The 17565-nt window shown below is 46.7% G+C and overlaps 2 protein-coding genes across 5 annotated transcripts in view; one reads left to right on the top strand and one right to left on the bottom strand.

Moving 5' to 3' along the window:
- Positions 1-2408: 2408 nt before the first annotated feature.
- On the top strand, positions 2409-11148 carry naaladl1 (N-acetylated alpha-linked acidic dipeptidase like 1). The gene is made up of 19 exons (XM_027019888.2): positions 2409-2605; positions 3155-3327; positions 4186-4307; positions 5155-5274; positions 6178-6370; positions 6456-6549; positions 7069-7173; positions 7588-7673; positions 7757-7876; positions 8111-8196; positions 8288-8351; positions 8763-8830; positions 8983-9074; positions 9308-9401; positions 9755-9836; positions 9938-10111; positions 10249-10336; positions 10426-10518; positions 10851-11148. Exons 1-19 carry the CDS (start codon positions 2409-2411, stop codon positions 11029-11031), a joined length of 2232 nt encoding a protein of 743 aa, XP_026875689.2. The 3' UTR covers positions 11032-11148.
- A 2805-nt stretch (positions 11149-13953) lies between these two features.
- arvcfb (ARVCF delta catenin family member b) overlaps positions 13954-17565 on the bottom strand; it is a 59893-nt gene continuing 56281 nt past the window's right edge. For 3 of the 4 annotated variants that reach the window (XM_035525995.1, XM_035525996.1, XM_035525994.1), the window contains 3 exons: positions 16275-16366; positions 15259-15371; positions 13954-14383 (listed from right to left, as the gene is read on the bottom strand). In XM_035525995.1, the coding sequence (XP_035381888.1) occupies positions 15270-15371; positions 16275-16366 (194 nt within the window). In that variant the 3' untranslated portion in view covers positions 13954-14383; positions 15259-15269. The remainder of the gene's footprint in view (positions 14384-15258; positions 15372-16274; positions 16367-17565) is intronic. The other variant, XM_035525997.1, reaches the window with a different exon arrangement.

A 17565-nucleotide genomic window follows, 5' to 3' on the forward strand; every position in this document is an offset into this window, starting at 1 on the left:
TCACGTACTCAGAGCAGTAGCCTTCTCAGAACACTCATGTGGCAAATCATAAAACGTAGTAAGTGAAATGGCCATAAAAACACCAGCGCGAATCCGCGGTAAATGTTGCCCCGAAATCTGTGACCGTGGAATCGTGCGTCCGCAACTGTATTCGTCCTTTCATTAGACAAAGTGCATTTTTACTGCATACTTTAACAGTTTATTGTGTTTGATTATTGTTTTGTTGTTTATTCGTTGTGTTGGTGGTGTTGTGGAATTTAAGCTCCACATCACAAAAGTATCAGTCTAAAGAAAAAACAACACATGCAGTCTCAGAGGGGCCATCTTCTGTACCAAAGCTTGTTTGTAGACCTCAGTCACTGCAGATTTTTGGATAAAATGTAAAATAATGGCAAGTCATCTGGGCAAGTTAGTTTTTTGGGGGGGTTTTTGTCACAGTAAAGTGGCAGACAGAATTTTGTTAGCTGACAATTTTGTTAGCGGACAGAATTGTGTTAGCAGACAGAATCATGTTAGCTGACAGAATTGCGTTAGCAGACAGAATTGCCCGTGTCAAGCCTTATCCAAGCCAAGAATGTTATATTGGCTGTAAATGTAAATTGACGTCAGCTGAATAATGTGTTACTTGCTTCACTGTGTTTTCAGGAGTCTTATTTCTTTAGACAGCCACACTCAGAATATGTGATCCCCAAGAAGACTGAGACAAGAGACAACAGAGGAGAGGCAGTCAATCCTTTGCCAGCAAATTACCATGGCCTTACCAAAGCTTTTCAGAGGTCTTACCACCCCTTATGCTCAGTAAAAAGAGCATACAGGACTCTGATATACAGACAAGTCTTGGAAAAGCTAGACCTTGTCAGAATATTTGACCCTGCAGTGAGTTAAGGAGAAGACTGTGATAAAGACTGTGATACAACTTGGGTTCTATTTTTAAATATCTTAAAAGTAATATTTAAAAAGAAGAAAAATATTTTAAAATAAGTTTGTGGGGTCACAAATAATGACAGTAGCTGTCAGGAGAAGAGACTTTTGTGCCAAGATTTGGACAACCATGTATGCTTTTCTGGATAAAAACAGGAAGAGGTGACCTAAAAATATCCAGGTCGTGTTGCCCTGTTTGCTTTCTTGGAGTTATAGTGGGGTCACATCCTGTGACGACGACAGTCACTGATCCTCATGCCAAGACTTGTCTGGGTGAAGTGAAGGTGCAAGAAATCTGGTAAAATTTGATTAGTAAAATCTATTATTTTTTCTGTTTTTATTCCACAGGACTGCAGTTTTGACCAGAAAAAAGGAAAAGAAAAAGGGTTATTGACCTTCCCGAGGTGATGGATCTCGGAATTTAATAAGCTAAATGATTCTTTTGTGTCTTATGTGAGGCACTTTGAATTGCTGCTGTGTGTGAATAGTGCTATACAAATAAACCTGCCTTGCCATTGTGTTAAGACTGTTGTCTGATTTTTATACTATTGACATTTTGGTAGAGATGAAAAAAAATGACAGTTTGGAAGAAATCTTGGACTGAAACCTGTATGCAATAAATACACAACATAAATTGTAAAAGCATATAACTCCGTGTAATACAGGTTCTATGTTTTGATGAAGAAAAAAAAAACCCCCAAAAAACAAATTAACAAAAATTACTTTTAAAACTAAACACAATAAAATGTTTACCATAGGATATGAAGTGCAGTACAACCTCATCACTGCCAATTAATATATTTCTCTTTTAAAATGATATAAAGCCCAGGTTCAGACTGAGAAACTCAACATGACACGTGGTGTTAATGATGTGGTGTGAAGTTCACTGGAACAACTTGTGTTAAGTACTCATGAACTTGAACAACAAATTGAAAATGAACTTAAACAAATTACCGGCACTGCCAAGTTTATCCTCAGGGTAACAAACTTTCCTATCACAGATTTTGCTGTAAAAAGTCGATTGGAGATCTGCAGTTGAAATCTTCTGCCATAAAATGCTGAAGGAGACATCTTTTATTGTCCCCAGTGTCTATAAGCGCTACCTTTTGCCTGAAAAAGTGTATGATGTGTGTTTACAGTCTGTCTGAAAGGTTTTTTTGTTTGTTTTTTTTTAAAGCTGGATAAAGTCCAGCTCCAAAGTCCAAATCTTTAATAAGTAAACTTTATGGTCAGCCCTCTTATCGGGGATGGACTTTCTAGGATCGTTGGTTCTTTCTCTCTCTGTCTCTCTCGCTCACTCCACTTCTTGATCTTGACCCTCATGCCCTCATGTGTACTTAATGTCTGCTGACATCACACCCTTCCAACGCCGTCTTCCCATTTAGGAGTACACAGCTCTGGACTCTGGGCTGCTGTCTGGAAGAAGAAGAATCTGTGCTTGTGGTGGATGTGGTTAACCCCTAAGAGGCCGGTGAGGAACTTCCATGATGCTAAAGAAGGTACTGCTGTCTGGATTCGCCGGCTTGGCTGTTCTCGCCGTGGGGATCCTGATCGGACACTTTGGCATTGAGAAGGGCAGTTCGGCGCCCAGCTGGATGAGTGATCTGTCTCGAGATGTCGACGAGAAGCTCATCCAGGAGTTCATCGCTGAGGTGGACAACGTGAAGATCCAGGAGAACCTGAGGTAAGCCTGAGTAGACGAACCAGAGGTGAAGAACCCGAGGTGAGCTGTAAATCCAGCCGAGACTCATGAGATAAGTTTGTTCAAGAACCTGGCACTGGGCTACATGATCAATGGCCTCAGATCGCCACTGGGTCTGAAAGGTGAAAGCTGGTACCAGACTGTGAAAGTTGTGTTTAGTGCATAATTTCATGAGCAACTTGCAGTCATTTTAATTCACGTACTTAACTGAGGTTTATATGACACGGCACATCTTAGGGTGCGAGAGGTACATCTCAGAAATCCTCAGAACTAGAAAAGTTCACATTCTGAAACTAAAAACCCTGCCATGAGTCGATTTGATGAATTCTAATTCTACCAACTGGCTTCAGATCATTTAAACATTACAAGCAGCTTGAATGAAACCCTCGTGAGGACTTTCACGTTGGAAACCTGAACTTTGCATCTCCGGAGACGCTCTCGGGGGGCATCACGTCGCTGCGTACCGTGTCGTGAGCCGGAGTGCTTCTGTTAGCGGACGTTTAAGAACAGCGGGGCTGCTTCTACCCACAGGGAGCTGACGCGTGTCCCACACATGGCCACCACAGCGGGGGACGAGGCCACTGTCCAGTACATGCTGAAGAATTGGCAGGACACGGACACCGGCCTGGACGCCAGCTGGAGGGAGGACTACAGGGTCTACCTGTCCTTTCCCAACAGAGATAAGCCCAATAACGTCTCCGTGGGTGAGCTTTGTGTTGCGTCGTCGTCGTAAGATCCCATAGACCGGTTTCATGTCTGAAAAGTGTACGTAAGGTTCTTTAGTTTGTCATCCCATCTAAGGGCAGCAGGTCCCCTCTCTGCGCCCCCTCTGAGCTCTACGGGGAGCAAACCCCAAAATCAGGAGACCAGAGTCAGCTGTAGTTAGAGGAGTTCTGGTTCATTGGCAGTAGAGGGATGGTATTTGTAGGTGGGGGGATGAATCGTCAGATTAGAGGAGGAATGGGCAGACCATGCCTGACTCTAACATGATCTTCACTTCACTAATTAACTATAGTCTTCTGAACTGGGTGAAAGGTCCATCCATAAAAATGTCTGATATCCCTGCGTCTTACTCAGTACCTATTTAAATTAAAACTCAGGGTAAGTCCCAACAGTGCGCTACACACGAATACTATAAGATATCTTTTATATATTGATCTTAATATATAAGTTTGGCAGGTTAGTACACAAAATATTAACATACTACACTGCTTCATACTAACAGGAAGCAATGAAGCATCATTACACCTGATATTCTACCTCATTTTTAAAATATGGATAAGTTAGCTAAATTTGGCTGCTGTCAGCTAGCTGGTTAGCCAATTAGCTTGCTTACAAAGGCCAAAACACCACCACCATCCTTCTGTGTGCACACCTTGTGTGCTGTAGACTTTAGGAAACAGCTGTTCCAGAACTGGGGGACACACACACACCGAACGATGAACCCTGTCTAGCCCTAGTTCTGGGCCTGGGAACACTGGCGTAGATGGACACCCCAGGGTACGCAGATTCACGCGTGTGCTAACGCAGAACGGCGGCTGAGTGTTCTGACTCTGGTGCAGTGAGTGCTGCTGATACTGTGGTGTACACTGTGCGGGAGAAGGAGAAGGCGTACCAGTCAGAGCAGGACGACCCTGAAGTGGTCCAGCCATACGCGGCCTATGGACCTGCCGGAGAAGTTAAGGTGCCTGCCCCACACACACCCACACACACATACACACACACACACACACATACACACACACACAAACACATACACATACACACGCACGCACACACCCACCCACACACACACATACACACACGCACACACACACCCACCCACCCACCCACACACGCTATGCCTACACTAGTTTTCACTGTCCTTTAATTACCAGTGTTTGTGATTCAGTTTTTTTTTGTAAACAAATGATCAGATCTCTCCTCGTCTCTCCTCTAGTTGTTTTAATTAGTCTTCATTTCTCCTCGTCTCTCCTCTAAGTCTTTGTATTTAGTCTTTATTTCTCCCTGTCCCTCCTCTCATCACTGATCTTATCTTTACTGAATTGCCGATGTGAAGCCTTGTTTGCATGCTGACACCTTCCACCATCTGGCGCGCGCGCACACACACACACACACACACACACAGAGCTGCGGCTGTGTTATCCAGCAGGAGATAGTAGGTTAATAAAGGCCTTCAACGGACACCTCTGCTTTATGGAGGGACTGCGCCGCGACGTTGACGTGCTGACCTTTGAGTCTTTTCACAACTGCGCTGTCGTTCGCACTACCGCATGGCAGTAAAGTCGCACTCATTCCGCCGCGCTGCAGTGGGGACGGAACTCGCGCACCGTAAAGTTCGGTTTGCCAAACATATGATCATCATGGACGGCTGAATGAAAATGTGATCGCTGTGAACAACTGGACAGTGTGCTAGCTAGAGCACACACAGCACACTTTCCAGTGCAGAGTTAAGTGGCCTTCAGCTCGGTCAGTCAGCCAGCCCGTCTGTTTCTCTCCACGTTGACTCGCTGTTCTAATTCTGTGCTCAGGGCAGACTGGTGTATGCCAACCAGGGGAAAGCGAGCGATTACGAGACTTTGAATGCAACACTGAGCCTGACCGGAACGATCGCCATCGTCAGATACGGAGGTGCCGGACGAGCTGATAAAGTAAGACGAGTGTTGTGGGCTGAGAACTGGGGTAAAAAAAAAGCAGAGAAAAGAGCTAAAGGTTCTTAAAGAAAGCATCCATAAGAGTCTCCTGTCAATAAGCACCTCCATTTGAGCGGTTACTATTCGAAAAAGATGATTCAGATGAGTTGCTATTTGAGCTATAACTATTCAAATGATGTTTTCCTGTTCTCAGACTTTCACTGCTGATATGCAGTTCAATGTGAAAGTAAAAGATATACAATCTCTTTCTTTTTATTTAGAGCTTATTCTCATATAGAATCACTTTCTCTCCACAGTTCACTTTAAGGGAATGTTTCTGTGCTAAACCTCATTTTTACCATTCAAGTTAATTTATAATAATTTAAATGGTGTCAAAATGTTTGGTTTTAGAGTAACAGATGGTCCAACAATGACCTCTTGTAAACTTGCAAGGGCATAATTTTTAAGGAATAGCAAAGCAAAGAATAGCAATAGCAAATTCTAACCAAAAATAAATAAAAAAGGTTTTCAGTGCCTCATGCTCACATGGTTTTGTGAATTATTAATAAACATTATAAATTTACGGACTTGCCGTAAAGCAATCACTGCAAAAGCATCTTTAATTACCCTGACCTCTTATTATCCTGGATGTTTTGGAGGTATAGCACTGGAATATTCCTTTAAAACCTTTTTATTTCGCTAATTTGCCATCACTGTTGTGGTTAGAACCAGCTAGGAGCTTCAAGAACTGCAGGAGAGTCGTGGAAAAGAACATCATGTTTTCATGAACGTTTACCTCTTTATTTTCAATGTCTGTCTTTCTTTGACTCCGGCATGCCTTTTTAACCTCTATAATCGCCTCTTTAACAGGCGATCAATGTATGTCTTTCTTTGACTCCTGCGTTCCTGTGTCTTTAACAGGCGATCAATGCTGCACCATTTGGAGTCATTGGTGTACTTGTCTATACAGACCCCTATGACATCAATGATGGTCTGATGTCGGACGAGAATGAGACGTATCCGCATTCCTGGTACCTCCCTCCCTCTGGCGTGGAGAGAGGAAGTTACAAGAACCATTTTGGAGACCCTCTAACCCCTTACCTCGCTGCCAAAAGTAACCCTTCTGCATAGCTCATCTTTTCACATTTGGTATCATTCGTGTATATCGGACAGTCATCCAAAAAATTTCCTGTTTTTAGATGGCACTTATAGAATTCCAGTGGAGAATATCACTGGTATTCCACCCATTCCAATCCAGCCAATAGGGTTTGAAGATGCTCAGGCATTAATATGGTGAGTTAAATGCGGTCTGGGTCAACTTGGTTTTAGTCATTCCGCCATCCGGCTTGGTCCCCCACAACGAGACACAACACCCAAGGGGCTGTCGTTCTTCCGGACCACGGTCCTCCACAACAACATACACCACCAAAGGCCACAACAGTAGAGCAGCAGTGTACACAGGACTTCCAAGTGTGAATGCGCAATGCAGCTGAGCGAAAAGATGGTGAAAGAAGCTTGAAGTACAATAAATACTAAACAATAAATACTAAACAATAAAAACACACGCAACCTTAAGCACAAAAGGCAGCTTTTTACATTCCAAGCTGATTCATTACTTTCTCCCAATTTCTATCTCTTGCACGTTAACACTGATTTAATGGTTCCATTTACAACCCTAATGAAAAACCTTTATGTCTTATTGAGCAGGTAGCAACCTTGGGGACCTTTTTTTTCAGTCATATCCCTGAGTGTGATCTCATAGCCATGGGAAACGTTTGCATTAACAGATGTAATGAACTGTCTGTGTGACAGCGAGCTGGGCGGATCTGCAGCACCTGAGGACTGGCAGGGTTCTTTTCCCTGTTCGTACAACTTTGGGGGGCCGGGATTCGCCAGCAGCTCTCCTTTTAACAACAGGTACGGGAATCGCCCCGGACTCCCTCTTCCCCCTTGAACCAGCACTGACGGCGTCACCTGTAGAGGGAAATACGGCAATGAAGAGCTTTAAGCTAGCTGGTGGTGTGGATCAGCGGCATGTCCAGGATAGACTAAACAGCTGCACTGCCCTGTCCCAGTATACAGAGCACGTGGAGCTTGTCCCAGTATATGGAGGACCTAGTACAAGTGGAGGGGCTATGGCTGAATACAGTTAGACTAGGTTAGGAATTCCCTCAAATATGCTCTTGGAGATACAACCTGGCAAACATAACGCTACCGATCTCGGTTACGAAGCTCTCACCAAGTACCTGAGCATCAGAACCAGCTGCGTTAGGCTCACCTGAGCTGCCCAGCTGGGTATGTTAGACTCACCATTCTGACTCTTCCCACCAGTGACGTGACGCTACATCTGTACAACCGCGGTGAGCTGAGGGACTCCGCTAACGTGATGGGGGTGATCTGGGGCAGCGTGGAGCCAGGTACGCTCAAACCCCCTCCCATCACACCAGGCTCTGGTAGAAAGTCTACCTGTACGCTGACTTGTGCGCTGACCTATCCCCAGACCGCTACGTGATCTACGGGAACCACAGAGACAGCTGGGTGCATGGAGCCATAGACCCCAGCAGCGGGACGGCCGTCATGCTGGAGATCGCCAGGGTCTTGGGCCAAAAGGTGAAGGCAGGTGAGCTGCAGATGATAAATGCTTTCTTCATCCCAAAGCCACTACCGGCACGGTTGGGTTAGCTGAACACGTGCGTTCATCCACTGTTGGGGATCCCTGAGAAAAGTAATAAGTTTAAGTAATGACTTCTAGGTTTGGGTGTCTGCGGGTTGATGGGATAGATTGCAAAGTAGCAAAGGTCCAAATGGCAGGTTTCATTCTGTGGAGTGCAAATTCTCTTTCTCTCTCTCGAAGGCAAATGGAGGCCCCGGCGGACCATAATATTTGGAAGCTGGGGAGCGGAGGAGTTCGGTCTGATTGGATCGGCGGAATACGCGGAGGTGAGAGATGATGGGTCGCTACGACACCCGGTCCCTGGTACCGCTCGGACTTGTGAAGTTATGGTCGCATTCCTCTTATTGACATCTGCAGGAATACGTGAGCAAACTCAGTCAGCGGACCGTGGCCTACATCAACGTGGACATCTCCGTGTTTGGTAAACTCTCTCTGAAGTGTTATGCCCTTCATTTCCAGAGTCAGACAGTTAAAGGCTCGCCTGCAGCAAATAACTATTGTGTGAGCTGGGTCGGAAAAGAGAAACGTGCATCACGCAATTAAGGATGTGCTGGATTTCAGTAATCCGGGAGTTCATACTTGTATGCAGCACCTGTGACGGAAGGTTTGAATGGTGTTCGTATGGATTTTAGATGCAACAGTGACCAATGTACAGACTAGCTAGCGTGGAAGCATCAGCTAGGCATCATGAAATGGCATGAAAGGAATTTAACGGGTGGCGCTCTAAGAAACAGATCATCTCACACATGAGTAGATTATTGTTTAAATAATGTTCAAGCAATGTAACGTAAAGTAATGCATCTAACGATGTCGCCCTGGCCTCCTCCTGAAGCTAACGCTACTCTGAGGGCCTCTGGGTCTCCAACGGTCCAGAACGTTATCTTTAAAGCATCTCAACAGGTGAGTACCCGGACACACACGTCTCCTGAGCCACAGCAGGAACGTGTTCTGTTCACCATGCATCACTGTTGTGATTTCACCAACTTTCACAATCATCCATCTTCCATTGTCCCTGATCAACAAAACTGAAGTCTAATCTGACGCGTTCTCAGGTGAACATACCCGGATCGGACTCCGTGTCTGTGTATGATAACTGGATTCGATATTCCAACAGAACAAGCGCCGCTTATGGAAACATCCCAAAGTATGGCTGTTTGGATCCACTACTACCCCACTTACTGACGTTAAAGCTACACCTAGTGTTTACAATCCCTACGTTTAGCTACAATCGCTTCATTTAGGCTTTAAACAAACTGCCAGGATGACCACTTTACACACACAGAGCGTATAATTTTAAAGTAAGGGGTATGACTGTCATTTGCATAGAACTACACAGAACTATATCATATGTTGCATTCTGAATGGATTTTCCCGCAGTGTGGGACACATGACGGGAGCAGGGAGTGACTATGCTTCTTTCGTCCACTACCTGGGAATAACCTCTTTGGACATATCTTACACCTACGATCGGGTATGAGGCCTCTATCCCTGTTTAATTGTAGGTCATTTTGGTGCTGATTTGACATAAATAAGCCTTGTTGAAAATGTTTTAAAATTCAGAGGTTGATATTTTCCCCCTAGTAATAACAACAACAACTCTTAACTGTTCTCCTACAATACTCAGTAGTTTAGATCTCAGCCTGACAAACACACAATCCACAGACAAGTTACCTGTGAATATTTGAAATCGATGTGTTAGATATAAATAAACACGGGTTGAGGTCAACACTCCAAGAGCCAGGCGCGGTATCAATGATCTATGCGGTTTTAATTCGGTGCTCAGATTTGTGTGCAGTATTGTCGTCCATATCCGTTATATTTCAGAGCACAACCAGGGCCCGCATCTACCCTGCGTACCACACGGCATATGACACTTTCGACTACGCGTCCACGTACATCGATCCAGGTCTGCTGCTCCTCCACCTTCATCCACCTGCCACCCTCTTAACATCGCTAAAGCAATTTTCTTAGTGTCCCACCCCCCCGATCACGATGTGCCTCTTAAAGGATTCACGAGCCACCAGACTGTAGCCAGGACAGCAGGAAACGTACTGATTCGTCTGGCTGATGGCCTCCTCCTGCCTTTCAACTGCAGCGACTACGCCGAGACTCTTGAGCAGTTCGTCAGCACGGCCGCGGAGGCGTTTGAAGCCCAGCTAGTGGCCAACGGCATCTCCTTGGGTATGTAATCACAAAATTCTATCATCGTCATTGCCATGGGATCGTAATTGCCATTTCATGATTAAAAAAATGACATTGTACAATCGCCATCTCCATGGGTACAATAGCACAGTGTAATCAAACCCGTCACATTCCAGAACCCTTAAAAGCAGCAGTAAAGCGGTTCCGGACGGCGGCCACAAGCCTGGACCGCACCATCCACAATTCGGACCTCGCGAACGACACGTACGTTTAAGCGACAGATCAGAGCCTCATTGATTCTTCATCCCTTTATGTGCACGGCCCAGCTATGAGCTGCTGTTACTGTCCGGCAGGCCCCTGAGAGCCCGCATGATTAACGACCAGCTCATGCTGTTGGACCGGGCGTTCCTGGACCCACTGGCGTTCCCAAACAAATATGGATACAGGTAACTCGAAGAGCTGTGGCACAAAAGACCTCAGCGCATGCTTAGCTCATCCAGGGCATAAAAGAACGTTTAGCCAAGTGAAGTTTCGGTCTTATTCTAAGCTCGTCTGTTCACCGATCAGTCGGTACAGAGTTGAGAGCCGTCATTGTGCTCAAACGCTTCCTTCTACACAAACAGCTTGATGATTAATTCAGGTGTTAAACTTAGCATTATGGAGTGGGTAAAGGACTCAACTGTGCAGTACTGTGGCCCTCCTGAGCTAGAGAGACCTTAAGTTCATAGCGAGGAATTCGGAGAAGCCGACGTGCTTATGCAGGGCTCGCTTCCTCCAGGCACGTGATCTGGGCATCCAGGTCGTCGAACGTGGCCACGTTCCCGGGCGTGGCTGACGCGGTGGAGAAGGCCCGTGCCAGCGGCCGGAAGGAGGACTGGGCCCAGGCGCACAAACACCTGTCCATCGTCACGCAGGCCATCTCTGGGGCTGCGCATACCCTCGCCGAAGCCCAGCGCTGAGCCCGAACCCTGCCTGCGCCATCAGAGACCCCGCCCCATCCTGCCCGGGCCTGAGCCGAAGCCCTGCCCCCAGATGACTTCAAGGCATGTGGGGTGTGGAAGTTATATTTGCACCCTACTGCCAGGCCCTTATACAAAGCTTAGCATCATGTCCCCGATTAAGGAAGAAAATATTTCAAACTACAGAATTGTAGAACACTGGTCTATAGATTTGTAGTCTCACTCATGTTTTATTTATAAGATAAAGTATTTAGAATAACAATAACAACAACAACAACAATAATAATAATAATAATAATAAACTCTATACAGGCAGGTCTTTCCAGGCATGATTTATTGAAAACACACCAAAGTGATACTCTACAAATCGATATTTTTCATTTGATTCTAAACAAGTGCAGTATGCCCCTCTGGGTATTAGTAAAATTACCGTGATCCATTGTGTCACTGTGGCTTTGCTCTCCAGTACTATGAAAGGAGGAACAGCCTCCTCAGTGTAATCAAACTCTTTAATGGTGCCTATTCCTTTAAAATATATCATACAAGGTAATACATCGCAAAACCCACCACCTGTCTAGACTACACCGAAGACATGGAGTGAAAGGGGACGAGCGAGAGAGAGACAGAGAGAGAGAGAGAGAGAGAGAGAGAGAGAGAGAGAGCGAGAGCGAGCGAGCATGTTTTGAGGACCAGCAGAGGGAAGAAGAATGACAAATCAATATAAAACAGTTATTCCTCGATCTAACACAGAAGGGTTAAGGCACATATGAGAGTTACAAACACGTTTGCTACCGAGTTGCACGTTTACTGTGTGTGTGTTTTTTTTTTTTTTGACACTTTGAGTTAGTGATCTCTACAAACGTCTTTCTTTTCTTCATTCCATGTTGCCCCCCCCACCCAGTTTAATCTTTTAAAAATGTTTCTATAAATATACAATCTTACACTAATTCACGTTCGTGGATCCAACTTCATAATACACTGTACAATACCAAAATGCTTTGGTTGTGTCCTGCAAAAAGGCAGTTAAAGACAGACACACATGACATTATCCACAAACACACAAAGACCTTCTGGACGTGGGAAAACAATACATTTCATCTTTCAGAATTAAAGTTAATACACAAAGCTACTGTTATTTGTGTTATTAGAAAGCTCTATTACACTGCAAAAGGAAAAAACAAAAAAACAAAAAAAACAAAAAAACAAGTGTCATTAGTATCGCACGACAACGGCACTACGAGGACACCGCACGCACAGGACTCTCGCAGAACTCCTGCTCATGGCACCTTCTAAAACCTTCGGGTTTCTTCACAATATACCAACACTTTCCCCAGGCAGTTAAAAGTGAGCTGACCATTGTAACTACTCCCTCAGTCTGAGGCAGCTTTTCATCATTCCACACAAGACATCATTAAATAAACTGGAAATTTGGGAAAGGGGACCCTGTTCCGATTCGGGCATTCCGTCCGTCTTCACAGGCCGATGTGGTGCCGGGAGCAGTTGTTCCCTTTTCAGGACGTAAATGCCTCATTCGCCGATTTACAGCACAGAGAGAAAGAATACAGACAGTCTTTACATTTTTGTCATGCTTGCTGCGGTTATAATCAAAAGTCACAGGTATGGGAACAAAGCCAATGGCCACACTTGAGAGAAAAGACGATTCTTAGTGCGTTACTTTGCTCACTGTCTATGCCCCTGTCCTGGCCCCGCCCGTTGCCCCGCCCGCTGCCCCGCCCACTGCTGCAGTCAGAAATCATCTCAGGAACCAGTTTGATAACCAACCTGCGAAGCGTGTTCTGACGGATTCAAAAGAACAGTGAGGGATTCTTTTTCCTTTTTTACCCAAACATTTTGAAAATATAGACTCTAAATAGATGATAAGCGTTATAAGCCTTTAAGCAAACACTGTTAAATTAAGAGATTATCTGTTTTACACACAAGCATGCCATCCGGAACTGACTCATTATGGATACACACCAAGCGATGTATAAAGACCATTAAAAGGCGTTTATATATATTTTGTGTCTGTGTGTTTATTTTCTTTTCCACTTTATGACCCTAATATACATTTAGAAAACCAGCAAAAATATAAATCGTTTGAATATGTCTCCTTTAGGCCCCAGAAGTGAGCGACACCCCCGGTTTCTCCAAAAAGAGCCTCCCTTTACCCCTTCTGACCTTTCCACTCCGTTGTCACTCTCTGACGTAAACAGACCTTCCAAAGTCTGAACGGCGCGTGTGGCGCTGCAGTGCTCTGCTCAGCCTCACGGGAGTTTCGGAGGCATGTGGGAACGGTCACCTCAGCGCGGCCCCAAGATGCCAAATACCAAACGCTACCAAACCCAACACACACACACACACTTTACAGCAGCTACAGGAGCGCTTTTGTTCTTAGTGTAGCACTACCCCTCACCCCAACCAGAGCAATACGCTGACAGAAAACACTTTATATGTGTTAATAACAAATAACGACCAACAGTTAGCGTTACACGAATGGGATTATGTCGCCCCCGAGGGCTTTCAGTTACCGTCGGCAACGTTGGCAGTCTGCGGTGAAACGTTTCTGTAAACGACAAAAATCTCTCCCGATGAACACAGCGTGATGACGTGCGAGACGCTGACGGGTGGATACAGAGGAAATGGCACACGGACACTGCTCCGACCCCCCCTTAGGGTTTGGAGTGCTCCAAGTCCCTTCAAGAACTCCAATCACAAACATCCCTTTTCCTTTAATTAACACATGCACTCGCCCACCACCACAGACCTTCAGATTAAAAAACAGAATGAAAAACAAAAAAAAAACAAAAACAAACAAAAAAAAAAATCTCAAAAGAGAATTGACTTAAAACACAAAAACGATCACATTGTTTTCTGAAGTCGAAATGGAAAACATGTTTTTTCCTCCCTTTGAATCTGTCCATTTATTGTCAATACACATCCATTTCCAGGATAAACTTGCTACATACTCACCCATCCATCCATCCACCCACCCATCCATCCATCCGACCACGTGTTCACCCTCCCCCATCATCCTCCTCTCCACCCGTCCCTCCGTCCGTACTAGTAAAGCTGGGCTTCTCCGTTCTGCCGGGGAACTGATCAGTGGGAATGTGCACGTGTGAGGAACAGAAGCCCTTCTGCTACCATAGCGTCGCTGCTGAAGACTCGTCTTGCCGAGAAAAGCGCAGCTTGATGGCTGCCCGTTGAAAGTATGGTGTGTTCTCTCGCTCACTCACTCTCTCTCGTAAAAAGATCTGCTGATGATTTCTCGTCGCCGGGCGAGTCCTTGATAAGATGGCAGTAGTGATGAGATCCATGTCCGGCCGAGATGTGGTGCAGCGGCCGTCTAGGCCTGGGGGAGGACACACAGAGAGGGCAACTGCGTCAGACAAGATCAACATACCAGGGGAGGGTCCCGTACGGAAAACATCAATCCGCACGGCCGAAGACGGGCATGACGCGTCATGTTTCCTGTACGGGATTACGTCAGGGTGGCTTCATCGATCTGTGCGTGCCTCAACAGTATCCTAGTGTGTGGCGAATGAGGATGGGGGGAGGCGGCTTTCATGAAGCTGATGTGAGTGCAACACACACACACACACACACACACACACGAGCGTTAACCACAGATGCAAGTAGGCATTAATGAAGCGCTGATTTCGACCAGAGCGTTTCTGCCTGTAACTTACCTTCAAACCTTAACAGGCCTTAACCTATTAAGGAAAGGATGAATCAATCTAAGGGGGGGGGGGGGGGGGTAGACCCACTGTGTGTGACCCAACAGACGTCCCAGGGCCAGCTCACCACACGCTAAACATGAAGGGACCCTGTGCAGGCAGAACCAAGGCATGACGACGTGTAGGGGAAGAGGATTTGGGCAAGGGGGAGCGTTTGCAGAACAGAAGCAGGATGAACAAACAGGTTCACAGAAGCGGAGGGCCGTGTGTTGCGGTGAACCCAGAGAGCCGTGTGCTGTGGGAACCAATCCAGGCGTGCAGGTCTGCGCCGCCCCAGGCAGCTGGGGGACGCACCACAGAGACACATGTCCCTCGACGTGGCTGACGAACGCATGACTTTCGGGCCAAATCCTCGGTCAGTCGTTGGGGTGACCCCGTCGCTCTCTGGGTTTAGGCATGGCCCAAAAGCCCCCGTAGGACACCCCGTAGGGTCTCGAGGACCCCGAGCACAGACAACAAACAGGTCGGGGGACGAACGCGCGGGACCTACCATGCATGCATTTACACCCAGGAGTCAACAGGCTGAGGCTTGACCTCACACGCATCCACTAGACTGAGTGTCGGCCTGTTGCTCCGGATATAGTGCTTCCTATTCGAGTCGCTCTGCAGCAACAGAAGGGTTAAGATATCAGCAATCAACACACGCTTTTAATAGTGTGAGAGAGAGAGAGAGAGAGAGAGAGAGAGAGAGAAGGAGGGGGGTCAGTAGTAGGTGAAAGTACTGAGTTAGAACTCATGATCATCAAGCATTCAGAGGCGAGAGGGAAGAGTGATCAGGACAAAATAAAATGCTGATAACCAACGTTAATTCATGCAATTCAAAGCGGGAAAATAGAGGACAATTTTTTATTAAAAAAAAACAAACAAAACAAACCCCTCCGCTTGAGCTGGTGTGGAAGCAGGGGCAGCGACGTAGCCGCAGCGCTTCGGATGGACACAAGGGGGCGAGGCGATGCAAAAAACCGTCACCTGCGATCTCGCTGTACTGCATCTGGCTGGTGGCCCTAAAAACACTGGACTGCGAGTGTATAGCCTGCCTTTGATACTCTCAGCTTCAGTGAACGCTTAACGAGCCCAGCAGGGACACACGGCTGCTTGATGTCTTGTCAGGTTGCCCTCAATAATTAATAACCATCGAGCAGCCAAGCAGTGGCGCGTTATCGGCGAGACCCTGCATGCTAACGTGAAGGGGCCTCCAGATAAGCGATCATAACCGGGAGCTTAGATCTCAAAAAGGGGGCGGGTCCCCTCGAAGCTGTAAAAAATAAAAATAAATAAATAAATAAATAAATAATCAAACCCCACCCCCTCCACTTCAGGTGGGGGCCGTCATTCAGAGGCATGGTTGGGGCTTTGGTGGTAGAGTGGGCTGAGCAGGGAACGCCAGGGAAAGCCAGTCTCCCGGTCCGAGACCCGGTCCGGCGCTGCAGCTTGTCCTCGGCCGGGGTTTCCAGAGGCTGGTGTTTGACTAAAGGACTGATTTTTGCTGTGCAGCGTAGGCCTTACCTTCAGGGGCTCGCGCTCCATCAGGTCCGACGAGACGTGGCCGGCTCTGTACGGACCATCTTTGTCTCTTTGGTCGATGGTGGAGTAGCCGTCTGCGGAGGACAGACACTGGTTATACGTCACAGAGCTCCGGGCTTAGAGCGCTTGGCTTGGACCTTTGAATGGGCTGCGATATGCGCATGCAAGACGCAAGACACTTCGGTGACATGGCGTGCATGTGAGTGAGTGCGTGCGAGTGAGTGAGTGCATGTGAGAGTGTGTGAGTGCATGTGAGTGAGTGTGTGTGTGTGTGAGTGAGTGAGTGTGAGTGCATGTGAGTGAGTGTGAGTGTGAGTGCATGTGAGTGAGTGTGTGTGTGTGTGTGTGTGTGTGTGTGTGTGTGTGTGTGTGTGTGGTGTGTGAGTGTGTGTGGTGTGTGTGTGTGAGTGTGTGTGTGTGTGTGAGTGAGTGTGTGAGTGTGTGGTGTGTGTGAGTGTGTGTGTGTGTGTGTGTGTGTGAGAGTGTGTGGTGTGTGTGTGAGTGAGTGAGTGTGTGAGTGAGTGAGTGTGTGTGTGTGTGTGTACGGTGTGTGTGTGTGTGAGTGAGTGTGTGGTGTGTGTGTGCTGTGTGTGTGGTGTGCGTGTGTGCGGTGTGTGTGGTGTGCGGTGTGTGTGTGTGGTGTGTGTGTGTGTGTGTGTGAGTGGTGTGCGTGAGTGGTGTGTGTGTGTGCGGTGTGTGTGGTGTGTGTGTGTGTGTGGTGTGTGTTATCCTTTCTCCCTGTCTGCATCACCATCTTTCCAGGTCATGCACCATCCAATTACTGTCAGTCAGGCTTGCCCAGAGCCCCAGGGCATTGTGGGACAGGAGGCAGCATGGTGGAAGAGAGAGCAGAGCAGGGCAGCTGGCTCACGCCTGCATGCGCTCCCTCTGCACGCTGCCATTCTGCTGCCCCAAACCTGCTCTACAACCCTACAGTGGCCATCAATGCAGCCATCTTGCTGCAGGGTTTATAGTGCCCACTAATGTAAACTACAGCAGGAATTACTGCCATTACGTCACTTCCAGCTAACGTAGCTGCTACCAACATGAAATACTCGAGATACTGAATTTACTGGTGCAGCTCCTTTTAAATTCAATACTTCTTCCGACTCCTATTGAAATTCCTACTCCCGTCACTGCTAATACTGAAATGCTTCTGAAGTTACTACTACAGATACACTGAAGCTCCTACTGAAGATACTACTGAAGTTCCTTCTGAAGATACTATTAAATCTCTTGAGGCTCCTACTGAAGATACTACTGAAGTTCCTTC

The sequence above is a fragment of the Electrophorus electricus genome, chromosome 5 (genome assembly GCF_013358815.1).
Source record: "Electrophorus electricus isolate fEleEle1 chromosome 5, fEleEle1.pri, whole genome shotgun sequence".
NCBI lineage: Eukaryota > Metazoa > Chordata > Actinopteri > Gymnotiformes > Gymnotidae > Electrophorus > Electrophorus electricus.

Bases quoted from the DNA above. Each gene is read 5' to 3' on its own strand.
- naaladl1 (XM_027019888.2), top strand. From the start codon at position 2,409: ATGCTAAAGAAGGTACTGCTGTCTGGATTCGCCGGCTTGGCTGTTCTC. The intron at 2,606-3,154 runs GTAAGCCTGAGT...TTCTACCCACAG, and splicing joins AAGATCCAGGAGAACCTGAG to GGAGCTGACGCGTGTCCCAC. The intron at 6,371-6,455 runs GTAACCCTTCTG...TCCTGTTTTTAG, and splicing joins CCCTTACCTCGCTGCCAAAA to ATGGCACTTATAGAATTCCA.